Here is a 16,716-nt window from a genome sequence, read left to right on the forward strand (position 1 = left end):
TGTGTGTGTGTGTGTGTGTGTGTGTTTAACGCATTTTGTTTAAAATGTGTATCAGGCATTCAACAAACAAGACAGAGAGAAAGGCCTACAGGCTCACACACACACACACACACACACACACACACACACACACACACACACACACACACACACACACACACACACACACACACACGGACAGGCAGGTACAATTTTATGGTATCTTTTTTATTTCAAAAATAAAACGGCAACATGAAAAACAACATAAAATCACAATCTTGTCAAAACATTCAGCCTGCATCAGAAAATGTAGATTTCTTTCTGTGAATATAATGATACGAAGCAGGTTAGCAGTTTCATGCTAAAAAGAACAAAACCATGAACATTTCACATTCAATATAAGAGAATGTTACCACAAATTTATTTAACAAGGAGGAACACTGTACAAAAAAGTGGAATGTATTAATCAAGGAATGTAAACTTTCTGGTACAGTACATAGGGAATGCCCTGTTGTATTAAAACAATTCTGCACAATCGATACTGCGGAATAATGTGGTTGTACCTTCATATTGAGTACTTTTACAGTGTATCATCCATTCTGCTGTTTATATTTGTCCGTATGTTAAATAAGCTCTGTAAGTTGAAGTTAAAGTTTGGGAAAAGAGTTTTGCGTCAAATGGAAAGAATAAAATTCACAATTTACCAAATTATTTTTAAGTTCAATAAATGCAGTAACACACAGCACCCTGTGTATGGTAAATATCAGGATGGTAACAGCGTTCCTATGAGAAAGAATGCTAGGTCTCTCAGTCATATATTTGACATTTCTACAAAATCTGTCATCACAGCCAGTATGACTTAGACGTCTAAACTAGAGATAAAAGCAACATGCTCCGAAACTATGCCAACTTCTTGCACATGGAACTGGCCAAAATGGAACCAAAGATTATATGTATCAATTTTCTTAAGCCATCTACAGTATGGTTTCTTGATTTACAGTTACACTACTCAAGACACAAGGAACTCTCCCACTGCTGGCATTATCATGAAAGAATATGGCATACAGTAGATGCTTATCTAAATATCAGCTAATGCTCATTAATGCCAAATCTTGCGATGATTAAAGGCACAGTGCGCCTCCCGTAAACATCACAGATACTGTCAGGCAATTACACACAGTACAAACACCCTTCCATTTGAACGCTCACTGAACGGGAACATCCTAGGTGCCCTACGTAAAGAGCGAGCAATTTTCAAAGAATTTATTTTGTGGATTGTCTCCTCACACAATTGGACCGTGGTGTGTTTTGGCGCTAGACCTAACTTTTAAAATCTAAATAATAAATTGACAGCTTGTTACACAAACATTCTTAAATCTTACAAGAATTCTTTTTTCATCAAGACAAGATCAGTACAATTCAAAGTTTTGAAAGTTTGAAAAAAGAAACGCCCAGAAGCAGGGTCACGCAAGGTCGTGGTTCTCGTAGCAGACGACGGTTTATGCCTATCGCCAGTTCCTCTGAACAGTCAAAAGCCATCGCGAGAGTTCTTGTGAACCACAGCCGTTTGTTTCGTGCATAGTCAGAGGTACATAATAACGTGCTATTGCAGATAAGCTCACAGCAAGTCGCATTCAAATTACTAACTGACGACTGCATTGTGAAAAAGGGAAACTTGATCACACGGGTTCACGATGGCTCAGGGGTAAGATAAACCACTCAAAAATAAATTCTTTGAAAATTGCTCGCTCTTTACGGAGGGCACCTAGGATGTTCTCAAGCGGTGAGTGTTTACATGAAAGGGTGTTTGTACTGTGTGTAAAAGCCTGACAGTATCTGTGATGGTTTACGGGAGGCTTACTGTGCCTTTAATCTATGCATTCAAGATCATAGAGGTTGTTTGTTCTTTGTAGAAAGATTCTTTTGGGGTACTGCATTCACATGAATGATACATTTGACTTTAAAAAGAAAATGCGAACGTATGTTTCTCATTGTTTGAGTTCACAGTGAAGTATCCATCCAGTCTATGAAATCACCTTTCGCTTACTACCGAACATGCAAACTCACGCACGCGCGCACACCCACACGCACCCACCCATGTACACACACAATACTTCCAGATCTCATGCTATATATATATATATATATATATATATATATACCCTTTTTTTTATTATCACATTGTTTGGGAATGTAAGCAACATACATACAGTCAGTTCTGTTTGGTAAACAACACAATGACAACAACAACATAGGACAGACAATGTACAATCATTATATTTGTCAATTCATACATTCAATTTCAACATTTGTCAGTGATCAAAGCCAAGTGTTGTTCTTTTTACAAATTTGTTCAGTACAGTGGAGTCCGGGTACAACGAATCTCAAGGGAGATACATTTTAGTTCGTTATATCAGTAATTCGCTGTAGAGTTTTCAACCCTAAATGGCCTTAAGACAAGTTTTCCCACTCACCTTCAAATGATCCTTCCATCGATCTTTCCTTGGAGAGTACAATCTCTGCATGTTTTCAACAGCTTCATAATATAATCCATAGAGGCATAGTTCAAATGTTCACTTTACTGTCACAATTTTAGAAATAAAATTTTAAAATCCGTGTAAAAGCATGTACATGTACATTCTGATCAATCTCCGATTTCATGGTGTCCACCAGTTCTGGTGCATGTACTACCCTGGCCAAGTTTCCTCTCAAGACATCAAAGAGACCGCCCCATAGGTTAAACTCGGTCACTGACCCCGGGTGCGACCCGTGCAGGAAGTGTTTCCTCTCATATAAGGGGAACCACCTCTCATAGCTAAAACTGGGTCAATGACCCCTGGGAAGAAGGTCAGTGTCTATAAAGAAGGCCACCCAGCTATCACAATGGGCCTGCCTTTGATCTCGCCTCACACGCAGATCCTTGTAGCCTTGTGACTTTTTAGAGCACAGTCATAGCTTAGCAGCCGATTGGAATAGTGAAAACACAGCGGCGGTGGCTGTTCCGTGCACCTCCCCCTGTTTGTTCAGAGTTCGCTCATCACGCGATGTGCACTTGTGTTTGTGTTTTTGTGTATTTTTGTCTTTGGAGACAATTATTGACATCAGTTCGTTGTAGCCTTGTGACTTTTAGAGACAAAACGGCTCTGGGGCGATGAAAACGTGTTTGTTATAAGAGGGGTTCGTTATGCAAATGAGTTCAAAAGGTTCGTTGTAGCCGGAAAGTAACAAGTAAGAAATAGAAGGCTGTGATGCAAATCTTCCTGCGCAGCACTAATTCTTCCATGTAAGGCACACACAAAAAATAGTTTGTTTACGGTATCCCGACCGACCCTATTTTTTTGCGCGACCCTAGACTTTTTTTTGGCATTTGGGAAAAAAAAAAAAAAAAGTCTTTGTTTTTTGGCAAAATAACTTAAAAATATGGTTTTTTGGGAGAAAAAAAAATTCCTGACCTACCGACCCTAATTTTTTGGCCTATGTTACCGTAAACAGACTATTTTGTTTTGTTGGCCTAATACTTGGGTTTCTTTTTTTTCTGGTGCTGGGAGACTGACTCCATACACTGTAGCCCTTCCCATTGTTATCTTGTGTTCGGGGTATTTTTTCCCTGTTGCAGTTTGATCTTGTTTCAAAGGGGTAGCAACACTTTGATTTTGGCAACAACAAGCCTTCGGTTTGGCAGTTACAGAAACTGTGCCCAGCTGGTGGGAAAGTCTGGCTGAGATATATGTCACGTCTAGTGAGCAATCGGACAGCTAGCAAAAATCTGTCAACCATAGGAATGTCACATTCCGTGAGCCAAAGAAAAGCTAGCTGTGTCACAGGTCGATCTGGTTGTAGGTGTGACTTGGGGTCTCATCGTCCTTTTTAAAGCTGTGGTTGTAGTATCCTTTCATGGAGTACTGAGGGGCAGTAGGCAGCGCTCTGACCCCCACGTCTTCGCTATAGTTACTCAACGTACTGGAGCGCTGCGGGGTAGCGTTGGGGTTGGGGTGTTTCTCATTCAGGAACTGGTAGCTGCCCGCAGACTGGCGGTCTCTGGGACTGGCTGGGCCTGTGCGTCCATCACTAATCATCGTGACCTTGATGTTCTCGTCAAGGGCGCGACCCACTTTGGGTTGCTGCTTCTCTTTAGGCCTTGTGAACTGCCTTGTGTTGCTGCTCATGCCAGGCAGCTCGCTGGACGTGAAGGTGTGGGGCTGCACGGGAATGTCTTTCTTCGTGCCGCGTTTCCTCAGCAGCGTGATGTATATGATGGCCCCGATGAGGATCAGCAGGACAAGTACCCCCACCACCACCCCCACGATAATACCAACGTCCGAGGAACTTCCGTCGTCTTCCTGTCCCTGGCCTTCAGCATCAGAGTCGCTGGACTGTGTGGTATCCTGCACACAGGTTGGGGTTGATGAGGCCGAGGTGTCATAGACCAAGACGCAGAGGCTGTATGATGTCCCTGACTTGAGCCCCTTAACCACCCAGACGCGCTGCTTCTTATCGATCCTGTCAGAGTGCTGGATGCTGGATGTCTCCAGGTCCATGTAGCTGACCTTGAAGTAGCTGAGGCTGGGGAAGTCAGCCATGCTCCACTGCAGGCTGATGGTTGTCATGGACACATTGGTGACTCTCAGGGTTGTGGTGGGAATGGTGGTAACCACATGAGGCTGGGGTGTGGTGTACAGCTGTGAGCAGGTGTCACTTGGCTGGGATGACACACAGGTAAAATATCCTGGTTTTTTGTTGGCAATGATCACGCCTTTCTTATCTGAAGGCGCGTCACACCTTTCAGCACCGGCCAGTTTGATTTTGTTTTCTTGCATTGCAACCAGCAGCCAGTCCAGCTTGCAGTCACAGTTGAGTGGGTTGCCTAACAGCTCTAGTGACAAGGTTGGTGACAAGGTGTAACCGTGGAAGGCGCAGTTGCTGACAGTGGTGATCTGATTGTTGTTGGCCGTCAGCCTTGTGAGGCCGCGTGGCCCGGCCAGCATTGCCTGTGTCAGCTGTGTCAGCATATTCTTGTCCAGGTTCAGCTCCTGGAGCTGGGTCAGGTTCAGCAGGGCGTAGTCCCTCACTGACGTCAGCGAGGCCTTGTCCACATGCAGCTTGGTGAGTGACGTCATGGCACTGATTCTGTCCCATAGGGAGTCCGGATTGAGTTGTGTACCAGACAGCTTCAGGGTCTTGAGCGATGACAATGCGGCCAGTGAAGTAGGAAGAGCCAGTGCAGCGTTGAAGATCTGGTGGCTGAGGTCCAGGGAGGTGAGTGCCGTGAGTCCGGCCAGCGCCTGGTCGTCAATGGCATTGAGCTGGTTCCTGGCCAGGCTGAGCTCCGTGAGGGAGGACGCAGGGGTGAAGATGCTCGGCCCCAAGCTGGTCAGTGCATTACCCTCCAGGTGCAGACTGACCAGCGACTCCTTGTTCATCAGGAACTGGGCCCCGGCAGGCATGGAGGTGAGGCCAACTTCAGACAGCTGCAGACTGGTCAAGGCTGTTAGGGTCTTCACCTCGTTCAGAACAGTCACACTCTCGATGGGGTTGTTCCTAAGGGACAGCGTCTTAAGCGAGCCCGTGATGCCACTGAAACTGTTGGCGTTTATGGTGTTGATCTTGTTATATCCCAGGTCCAACGTTTTGAGATTAGTGTTGCGTTCGAAAGCATCATTGGAGAGTTGAGAGATGAGGGTGTGGGTTATGGTCAATGACTGCAGCTCTTGCAGAGACCTTAAAATGTCGACAGGCACAGATGACAAGTTCTTCTGGTGGTCTAACGTGAGGGAGGTCAAAGAGGTAGGTAGGGAGGATGGACTGATGTACCTAAGCTCATTGTTTTTTAGAGTCAGCGACTTCAGCTCAGTCAGGAAGTGAAGACTATCGTCAATCGTGATACCGCCCCTGGGGAATTTAAAGTACTCAAGGTGGAGAGTGTGCAGAGCCGTAATGTTGATAATGCTGGACAGAGGCGGTGCTATGTTAGTGCCTTTCTCTGCACCAATGTACAACTCCTGCAGGTGACTCTCCAGACCTTGGAAGGCGTTAGGGTTGATCGTAGTCAGACGATTATCCCGCAAATCCAGCCGCTGGATTCGGAGACCCACAAATGCTCTGGCAGGGATGGTTTGAATGTTGTTGGTGGCCAGAGTCATTTCATAGATTTCATAACTGGAGTTGCCTGTGATGGTTGGCACTGAAGATCGTTGGCGGTTGTTGCAGGCTATGACAACTTTGGAGACGTCTTCGATGTTGTTGAACATCTTGCTCTCGCAGGAGCAGTCTTGAATAACCGACCGCAGCTCTTGGCACTGGTAGGGGTCCGCTGCAGAGCTGCCAGGTGACAGTGTCAGTGTGACTGCCAGCAGAAGGAGGCAGCGCATTGTCTGCGTGTAGCCCATCGCGTAGTCTTGATGAGCCTCACGGTCGTGCGATGTTAGTTTTTCCTGGGAAAAACAAGGAACCATTTAGGTTACTTATGGAAACCTGGCAGAAATTTGTAACAGAGAGGAAGACCATACCCCGATCCAAAGTCATATATGTGATAACCTACGTTTTAATGTATAAAATCTTACGCACACAAAATAATTTTAAATTAAAACAAGTCGCGTAAGGCGAAATTACTACATTTAGTCAAGCTGTGGAACTCACAGAATGAAACTGAACGCACTGCATTTTTTCACAATGACCGTAGTCCGCCGCTTGTGCATAACGGAGTGAAACTGATGAGCCTGTTCAGTGCGGTAGTGGTTTCGCTGTGCTGCATGGGCGGGGATGTAGCTCAGTCGGTAGCGTGCTGGATTTGTATCCAGTTGGCCACTGTCAGCGTGAGTTCGTCCCCACGTTCGGCGAGAGATTTATTTCTCAGAGTCAACTTTGTGTGCACTCTCCTCGGTGTGTCCGAACACCCCCGTGTGTACACGCAAGCACAAGATCAAGTGCGCACGAAAAAGATCCTGTAATCCATGTCAGAGTTCGGTGGGTTATAGAAACACGAAAATACCCAGCATGCTTCCTCCGAAAACGGCGTATGGCTGCCTAAATGGCGGGGTAAAAAACGGTCATACACGTAAAATTCCACTTGTGCAAAAAACACGAGTGTACGTGGGAGTTTCAGCCCACGAACGCAGAAAAAGAAGAAGCTGTGCTGCATAGCACGCTTTTCAATCAATTTGATTGAAAAATGAGGGTGTGACAGTGCCGCCTCAACTTTTACAAAAAGCCGGATATGACGTCATCAAAAGTATTTATTGAAAAAAAGAAAAAAACATCTGGGGATATCATTCCCAGGAACACTCATGTCAAATTTCATAAAGATCGGTTCAGTAGTTTGGTCTGAATCGCTCTACGTTACACACACACACGCACAGACAGACACACACACAGACACACACACACACACACAAACACCACGACCCTCGTCTCGATTCCCCCTCTATGTTAAAACATTTAGTCAAAACTTGACTAAATGTAAACAAGTCGCGTAAGGCGAAAATACAACATTTAGTCAAGTAGCTGTCGAACTCACAGAATGAAACTGAACGCAATGCAACGCAGCAATACACGTAGCATCGTCAGTCCACCGCTCATGGCAAAGGCAGTGAAATTGACAAGAAGAGCGGGGTAGTAGTTGCGCTGAGAAGGATAGCACGCTTTTCTGTACCTCTCTTCGTTTTAACTTTCTAAGCGTGTTTTTAATCCAAACATATCATATCTATATGTTTTTGGAATCAGGAACCGACAAGGAATAAGATGAAAGTGTTTGTAAATTGATTTCAAAAATTTAATTTTGATCATAATTTTTATATTTTTAATTTACAGAGCTTGTTTTTAATCTAAATATAACATATTTATATGTTTTTGGAATCGGAAAATGATGGAGAATAAGATGAACGTAAATTTGGATCGTTTTATAAAAAAATTGTTTGTTTTACAATTTTCAGATTTTTAATGACCAAAGTCAATAATTGATTTTTAAGCCACCAAGCTGAATTAATGCAATACCGAAGTCCGCGCTTCGTCGGAGATTACTTGACCAAAATTTCAACCAATTTGGTTGAAAAATGAGAGCGTGACAGTGCCGCCTCAACTTTCACGAAAAGCCGGATATGACGTCATCAAAGACATTTATAAAAAAAATGAAAAAAATGTCTGAGGATATCATACCCAGGAACTCTCATGTCAAATTTCATAAAGATCGGTCCAGTAGTTTAGTCTGAATCGCTCTACACACACACACAGACAGACAGACAGACAGACAGACAGACAGACAGACAGACAGACACACACACACACACACACACACACACACACACACACACACACAGACACACCACGACCCTCGTCTCGATTTCCCCCCTCTATGTTAAAACATTTAGTCAAAACTTGACTAAATGTAAAAAAGGAAAGAAGCAAGTTGAACTAGGTGGGACTTCTCCCACAATGACCAACTAAATATTTCAGATATGTAGCATCAAAAGTAATGTGATTGAAATTTGGGATTACAATATATACGTATTATATATATGTTCCACACAGACAGAAGAGCTGAAACTAATATTTCGCTGTCTGTGGACAGATGTGTTTGCGTCTATTAAAACTTCAATGCGACATTTGAGATGTATATTATTGATCAGTATAACTCAGTCACAATTTCGGTCTGTGTTTGAACTCCATGCCTTTCTTTCATTTGTGTTAGCAGACGGACAGTTCTCATGCCCCTTGACTGACTAGTGATGAAAAAGAGAAAACAGGGTAAAACTACAGTTACCACCCCCCCCCCCCTCCCACCCCTTTATCTCCCTCTTTCTTACTTGTTAATTTCCTTTCCTCCTGAGGAAGCAGGCTTTTTTTGTGCGTGAATCATAAAGTTTCCTGTTAGCATTAGAAAACGAATTATCACAGGCTTTCTGTGTAATTTCACACCCTACCGGGGAACAAGGTGGGGACAATACCACCGGCAGGTAGGTCCCATAACATTGACTTTGGACCAATCCCCTCTCCTCATGCCTTATTATAGAGATAGTCACAGGAGCTTGTATCCAATCGCCGGTCGATCATTATTTACAGTCCACTACTACGACATACTACTACTATGTAGTATATAGTAGTAGTATGTCGTAGTAGTGGACTGTAAATAATGATCGACCCGCGATTGGATACAAGCTCCTGTGAGAGATAGTGTATATATATAGTCTTCAGAAATTTTAGTCGGTGGTCTTGACTATTCTTCGGTACAGTGACACCTGTGATGGAAGGCTCTTCTAACGAGAGGGCACCTCTTAATAACGGACACTTGTTGTCCTCCCTGTTTTTATTAACTTGCCGAAAATATACCAGTCTAAATAGGGGCATTGGATAGACATATATGTAGGGATACGTCTGGATGGTCCCAAGGGTATCCTCTCATCTCAATCAACCCCCATGCAAGATTCCACCCCCTGTTTAAGAATGAGCATTTTCGGACTGGTTGTTTATAACCTATGTTCATGTCGTCATTTCAAAACCCCTTCCCCCCCCCCCCCCCCCCTTTTTTTTTTAAGACCTGATTTTTATCAGAATGTTGGAGGTCGTAAAAAGGGGGTTCCACTGTATTTTCCCAGCCAACCAATAGTCTACTGTCCAGTCACGCATACCTGAGACGCCGTACCTATCTCTTTTCACTAGCTTTGCTATGCACGCACACAACTCGCACCTGTTGAGTGGTGTGGTGGTGATGGGGATGTTGGGCGCAAAGTAAGAATCCGGGGCAGAGTTGGAATAATCGGGATTTCCCGAAACCTCATTTGATTTCCAACAAAGCGCCGCATTTCCGGAAACGAGCTGCCTCGTTCTAGAAATGGCAACCCTTCGACTGGCACAAAAAAAGTATACCCTTTTCACAGGTCATGAATAAGGTACATGAAAAAGCAAGGTCTTATACAGGGGAAGTCTTGAATTGGGTGTGTGTAACAATTCTCTCAGTGACACTCAGTGCATGCAGCTAGCTAGTTGCTGCTGTCTCGATCTATTTTGAACACAATTATTTTTTTTCTCAGAGTAGAGTGTTAGTTTGTTACAACAGACTGAAATCATCTTTAATTTGAATCAACATTTTGCAACAATCAATCACATCAATATAGCACACAGACTTGCACATTACGTTTCAAGAGCCTAGATTACCATGCAGTGACAAGAGCCTACTCAGTAAAGGGACGTAATGCTGTCTATGCAGCCCAGAGAGACCGTGTGTGAGTTTAATATATAATCAGTTAAAGACTGAGTAAAATATTATTACAATCGATAGTTACCAGTGAAAAGTTATATCCGGAACACTCTTGTTGTGTTTTTGACTCACATGCGAAGCAAAAGTGAGTCTATGTACTCACCCGAGTCGTCCGTCCGTCCGTCCGTCCGGACGTCCGTCCGGACGTCCGTCCGGAAAACTTTAACGTTGGATATTTCTTGGACACTATTCAGTCTATCAGTACCAAATTTGGCAAGATGGTGTATGATGACAAGGCCCCAAAAAACATACATAGCATCTTGACCTTGCTTCAAGGTCAAGGTCACAGGGGCCATAAATGTTGCCTAAAAAACATTTATTTTTTACATTTTTCCCATTTTCTCTGAAGTTTTTGAGATTCAATACCTCACCTATATATGATATATAGGGCAAAGTAAGCCCCATCTTTTGATACCAGTTTGGTTTACCTTGCTTCAAGGTCAAGGTCACAGGAGCTCTTCAAAGTTGGATTGTATACATATTTTGAAGTGACCTTGACCCTGAACTATGGAAGATAACTGTTTCAAACTTAAAAATTATGTGGGGCACATGTTATGCTTTCATCATGAGACACATTTGGTCACATATGATCAAGGTCAAGGTCACTTTGACCCTTATGAAATGTGACCAAAATAAGGTAGTGAACCACTAAAAGTGACCATATCTCATGGTAGAAAGAGCCAATAAGCACCATTGTACTTCCTATGTCTTGAATTAACAGCTTTGTGTTGCATGACCTTGGATGACCTTGACCTTGGGTCAAGGTCACATGTATTTTGGTAGGAAAAATGTGTAAAGCAGTTCTTAGTGTATGATGTCATTGCTAGGTTTAGTTATTTGACCATGTCAAGGTCAAGCATGTGAGTCGTATGGGCTTTGCCCTTCTTGTTGTTGTTGTAAAATGTAAGATCTGAAACGTTAAAAATTACGTGATGCGTTTTGGTTGAGTGGGATGGGTCGTTGAACTGTGTTGTTACAGCCCGCCGAAGTTATCAAAAGTGTTTTTGCTTTTTGTAATTCGGTTGGTTTGGTGCGTTATACAATGCATCTGCTTTTTCAAGACATAGCATTGATCACTTTAAAACACAAGAGTCATGGGCCATCATGACTTGTATCATTTTACATCGCATTCTAAGAAAGAGCAGAATTCTCACTATGCGCGCGGCCATTGTTGGAATTCCAACAAAGCGCAGGTCATTTCCGGAAAAGCGCCGATAACGAGATGGGTCGCAACAATTTTTTAAATTATTGTGTGGTGACTCTCCCCTCTAATTGTGATTTAAAAGTTGTTCGGTTGACTATGTTTCCGCTTAGATACGCCTAGATACTCAAGGACTATGGTGAAAGATTTATCGGCTTGTGCTGTGAGAAATGGAACGGTATGGCAAGGGAAGAGGAGAGAGAGAGTGAGAGAGAGAATTTCCGGACGAGTTAAGGGTAGAGGGTGAGGGAGGTTTTTTTTTTTTTTGGGGGGGGGGGGGGTGAACGAGGAAGAGGCGCGTGTGCGTACGTGCGTGTTTGTGTCAGCATGTATTTTTCTTGCCTAGTTTTACTTCATGCGCGCAGTGGACCCTTACTTGTACATAGATGTGTGTGTGTGGGGGGGGGGGGGGGGTTATTGTGCGATGACTGTTGGCTCTAAATGTCTTTGAAGGTTCGTTGATTGACTGTGTCTCCGCATTGAAGGTCGCTGATCAATGAAAGGTTGCTTTCAATCGCTGTGAGAAATACAGAATGTCATGGAGAGATGGAGGGGATACTAGGGGTGGAGATTGTGCAGGGCCGGACCAAATGAGTTGTAAGGGGGGGGGGGGGGTTCCTCCTTTTTGGGGGGGGGAAATCAGCGAAGTGGCGTGAAGCCACAAGATTTTTGAAAAACGGTTAAAATCTGTGCAATCTGGTGCATTCTGGGCCTTGTTTTGAGGGTTAAGAGCAGCATTGTGGGGGGGGGGGGGGGGGTACCTTTTTCTCATCGGATTTCACATTGAATAAAATTTGTTAGAGACACACACAAAATTTATTTAAAAAAAAACAAAAAAACTCTCAAAGCAAGGTACGTACATGCTTTTTCCAGGGGTGGGGTTCCGGAACCCCTGGACCCCCCCCCCCCCCCCCCTGGGTCCGGCCCTGTTGTGTGTTCAGTGAGCGTGCGTGTGTGTGTACGCGACTGTGTACGTGTGTGTGCTTGCGCTCTTACACTCGACCTATACCTGGCAGTAATAAACTTGATATGCCACCTCATTCTTTTACAGGCATGTGAATCATTGCCATTAGACAGTTTTGTTGACTGTATCCGGCAAGGTGAAAACTATCAAGTTACCTTTCAGCGGGAAAAACCGAAACTGACGCTAAAAAAAGAGTTAACATTGACTACTTGACTTGTTGTATAAACTACAAGCCGAAGACTATCTAAGCCTGTATTATTATTTTCGATGTTACTTTTCATGATGCAGACCCGAGAGTAATCTATTTCAAGATGACAAGAATTTAGCGCTGACGACCAGTCGAAAAAACTATGACAAGAATGTGGAAGTACCATGCTTGACGCAGACACTCAGTGTTGAGATCGATTTCAAGGCTTGCCGAGCAAGTGTCGCTACATACATGTTAATTTGTGAATGCAGCAATTCCGCCTCTACTCACAGCCGTCGAAAGCAACAACACAAGCTTGGGGTGTTTTGCTAACTCATTTGCACACGCAGAAATTGAGAGGTGTTGGCCGCAGTGGCATAACTGGGATCTTGTTGAGGATGACTAGAACACCTGTGCATGTGGGGTGTCCTAGAGGGTTGTTTGGTAACGAGCTGTTGCAAACTTTACAGGGGGAGGCAGACAGGAATATGTATGTCACGGTAGCTGAAGCGTGACGGAGGTGGTCGGACTGAGTGACAAAGGAAAACGTGTTGTGAAATATCAAAGACAGTTTTCAACTTGGTTTATCTCACTCACAAGCGCTCTCTCCCAGAAATTTTAAAAGCACAGCCTGGCTGCAGCGGGCGAAATATTTAAGAAGAGACATTTTTTTCAGTTTTGCTACGAATTTTCAGTTGATACAGTTCTGGTATTGAAAAATCTGACGATTATCATAGAAACATTTGCAAACTTTTCCGACAAGCAAGAACAACGCCATAGTTCTCCATTCCCCCCCCCCCCCCCCCCCCCCCGTGTGTTCTCCTTTATTCACGGTGGAGCATGCTCCCGTTGACAGTACGATGACAGTAATTGTGTCTGTCGAGTGGGTTACGTCATGTTAGCTTTTAAGAGAGAGAGAGAGAGAGAGAGAGAGAGAGAGAGAGAGAGAGAGAGAGAGAGAGAGAGAGAGAGAGAGAGAGAGAGAGAGTATGTGTGTGTAAAAAAGAGAGGTTTGTAAAAGTTTGATATACGACATGGCTTACAATGACTTCAAGCTTGCCGGTATAGAACCATCTAAAAATCATTGTACCTTGATACCTCGAATGTATACTTAGGTGACTTCTGTAGTAAATGTCTGAGGGAAGGAATACCATGCACGCATCCATCAGACTGGGTATTGGGTTGGATCGAAAGCGATCGCAAATGCTTTCTTACTTCAGAAGAATGCACATTATTCAAATGTGTTCATAAATGTAATAACTCACAACAGTGTGACACCGACAGTGTACCGTCTCAAGTGTAACATATCTGACCAGGCTAATCATACCTAGCCTGGACAGGTCAGTTGGGCGCAATGCTAATTCGCTCTGCCCCAACCTTTTATGTTCGGGTAGGGGACAGTGAAAGGAGGGGGGAAGAGATGTACCTAAAATGGATTTGTGTTTGGATAGTTTTATAACTGTAGGGATTTACGGGTATAGGCGTTCCGTAACGTACTTCCAGGCTGTACCCGTGTGCCAAGACGATCTGTACAGTACGGGTACTAGTTTGCCAAGACGACTGATCTGCGGAGTCGTCTTTGTATTTTGTCGTGGTGTACAACCACAATGAGCGAAATGAGGGAGTCTATCGACTGTGTCGTACACACTAAGTGACAATGTTAACATTAATTCCAGACCGACACCAATAAGCGATAAACCGACTTTCGTGGCCGTGAAATTGGCACGCTACCTGTTGGTATTTCTGTTTTGCATGACAGATGTCCTTGCCAAAAAGTGAAAAACGACCACATTGATGAATGCATCATAAAGTTGTCGCACAGGTTGTAAACCAGCACAGCAGCTGTGCTGCACAATCCCGTTATAATAAAGACGACCTGACTAAGGTCGGCAACAGATGGCCGTTATCAGCTTATTAGAACGCTAAGTGATAAGCGACTAAGACAGGTAGAGAATTCGGTGTATGTGTCGTTTACCTACCTGTGTGACCCACTTTTGTCCCTTCACTCTGTACAGCCTGGCCCGTCGACACACACAACAACACACCACAAACTTGTGTCGCACTGTCAGGCCTTCGGGTCACTCGTACGGAAAAAAAGTCCAGTCCCTCGGGGCAATTGTTTCGGCGACGCGACCAACTGCCGATCCGTTTCAGCTGATTAGTTCGAAAACTTCTGTCCAAGTTCTGCGCAGGTCTTGTGCTTCCGAGTTGTGCTACTATTTTCACCTGGATGACTAAGAGCTGAGAGTCCACTCTTTCAGCCCACACATTTCGCTTCAAGGGATACCTGCCGTGACGTCACGACTGCGTCTCCTCTGGCTTCTGATTGGCTGACGGCGCCTTACCCTGTGGCATGTCGCATTGTTGTCACCAAGCTGAAGTAGTTGTGGAGCTGAGGAATAGAGCTTCGGAATGGGTTATGATTATGCGCTTGCTTTATACGTGTACCTTCACTAGACTTGGCATACCTTGTTGCTCGGTTAAGACAGCAGTTATGATGAAAATGAGTTGGACACGCGCCGCATTCCTAGAAATAGACATCATTGTGTTTTATTCGTTCTATTACACCTTGACAGTACGGGGATACTCGAATGAGAGAAGAGATAACTGTCCATGGATCATTTCTTGCGTGCAATACCCTAACATTCATTTCTCGAGTAGGGGTGTGGGCTGCACGAAGTCAGTGTTAGGGGCTGAAATCACTGAGTATCACTGATTTAGGTAAGGCCGCTACTGCGTGGCCCGGTTATTGTGAAAGCTTTTTTCAATGAATCAGTCATTGTGGGAGTTGAAACGAGGATTACCTAATTTTCTCTAACTTTCTTTCGTATTACACATAAACAAAAGCACAAACAAATCAAGAAAGCTTGACCTCCTTACGAACTGCGCTTGACACCCCCCCCCCCCCCAAAAAAAAAAAAAAAAAAAAAAGATGAAGAAAAAAATACCTACATATTTGTTTGTTTGTTTGCTTAACGCCCAGCCGACCACGAAGGGCCATATCAGGGCGGTGCTGCTCTGACATATAACGTGCGCCACACACAAGACAGAAGTCTCACCCAGTCACATTATTCTGACACCGGACCAACCAGTCCTAGTACTAACCCCATAATGCCAGACTCCAGGCGGAGCAGCCACTAGATTGCCAATTTTAAAGTCAGGTATGACCCGGCCGGGGTTCGAACCCACGATCTCCCGATCACGGGGCGGACGCCTTACCACTAGGCCAACCGTGCCGGTCATCTATCTATATATATATACGACTTGTGTCTGTCTGTCTGTCTGTCTGTGTGTGTGTGTGTGTGTGTGTGTGTGTGTGTGTCCGCGATGCACGGCCAAAGTTCTCGGTGGATCTTTTTCAAATTTGGAGTCCGTACTCAGCTACACCCCGGACCGTCACAACCTCATCGATGAGATATTTCAACACGTGCTCTCAGCGCGCAGCGCTGTGCGCGCTGAACCGATTTTTGTTGTTGTTGGTTTTTTGACTCACATGTGAAGCAAAAGTGAGTCTATGTACTCACCCGAGTCGTCCGTCCGTCCGTCCGTCCGGACGTCCGGAAAACTTTAACGTTGGATATTTCTTGGACACTATTCAGTCTATCAGTACCAAATTTGGCAAGATGGTGTATGATGACAAGGCCCCAAAAAACATACATAGCATCTTGACCTTGCTTCAAGGTCAAGGTCGCAGGGGCCATAAATGTTGTCTAAAAAACAGCTATTTTTCACATTTTTCCCATTTTCTCTGAAGTTTTTGAGATTCAATACCTCACCTATATATGATATATAGGGCAAAGTAAGCCCCATCTTTTGATACCAGTTTGGTTTACCTTGCTTCAAGGTCAAGGTCACAGGAGCTCTTCAAAGTTGGATTGTATACATATTTTGAAGTGACCTTGACCCTGAACTATGGAAGATAACTGTTTCAAACTTAAAAATTATGTGGGGCACATGTTATGCTTTCATTATGAGACACATTTGGTCACATATGATCAAGGTCAAGGTCACTTTGACCCTTATGAAATGTGACCAAAATAAGGTAGTGAACCACTAAAAGTGACCATATCTCATGGTAGAAAGAGCCAATAAGCACCATTGTACTTCCTATGTCTTGAATTAACAGCTTTGTGTTG

At 44.1% G+C, this 16,716-nt stretch overlaps 2 protein-coding genes across 3 annotated transcripts in view; one reads left to right on the top strand and one right to left on the bottom strand.

Annotated features, from left to right (window-relative positions):
• Positions 1 to 16,716, top strand: part of LOC138953927 (autophagy-related protein 2 homolog A-like) — an 82,767-nt gene that overhangs the window by 18,419 nt on the left and 47,632 nt on the right. The window lies entirely within an intron of this gene.
• LOC138953929 (leucine-rich repeat-containing protein 15-like) lies at positions 187 to 15,101 on the bottom strand. The gene is made up of 2 exons (XM_070325922.1): positions 14,560 to 15,101; positions 187 to 6,410 (listed from the first exon to the last, which is right to left on the bottom strand). The coding sequence occupies exon 2, from the start codon at positions 6,363 to 6,365 to the stop codon at positions 3,798 to 3,800; it is 2,568 nt and encodes an 855-aa protein (XP_070182023.1). The 5' UTR covers positions 6,366 to 6,410; positions 14,560 to 15,101; the 3' UTR covers positions 187 to 3,797.

Source organism: Littorina saxatilis, linkage group LG17, assembly GCF_037325665.1.
Source record: "Littorina saxatilis isolate snail1 linkage group LG17, US_GU_Lsax_2.0, whole genome shotgun sequence".
NCBI classification, from domain to species: Eukaryota; Metazoa; Mollusca; class Gastropoda; order Littorinimorpha; family Littorinidae; genus Littorina; species Littorina saxatilis.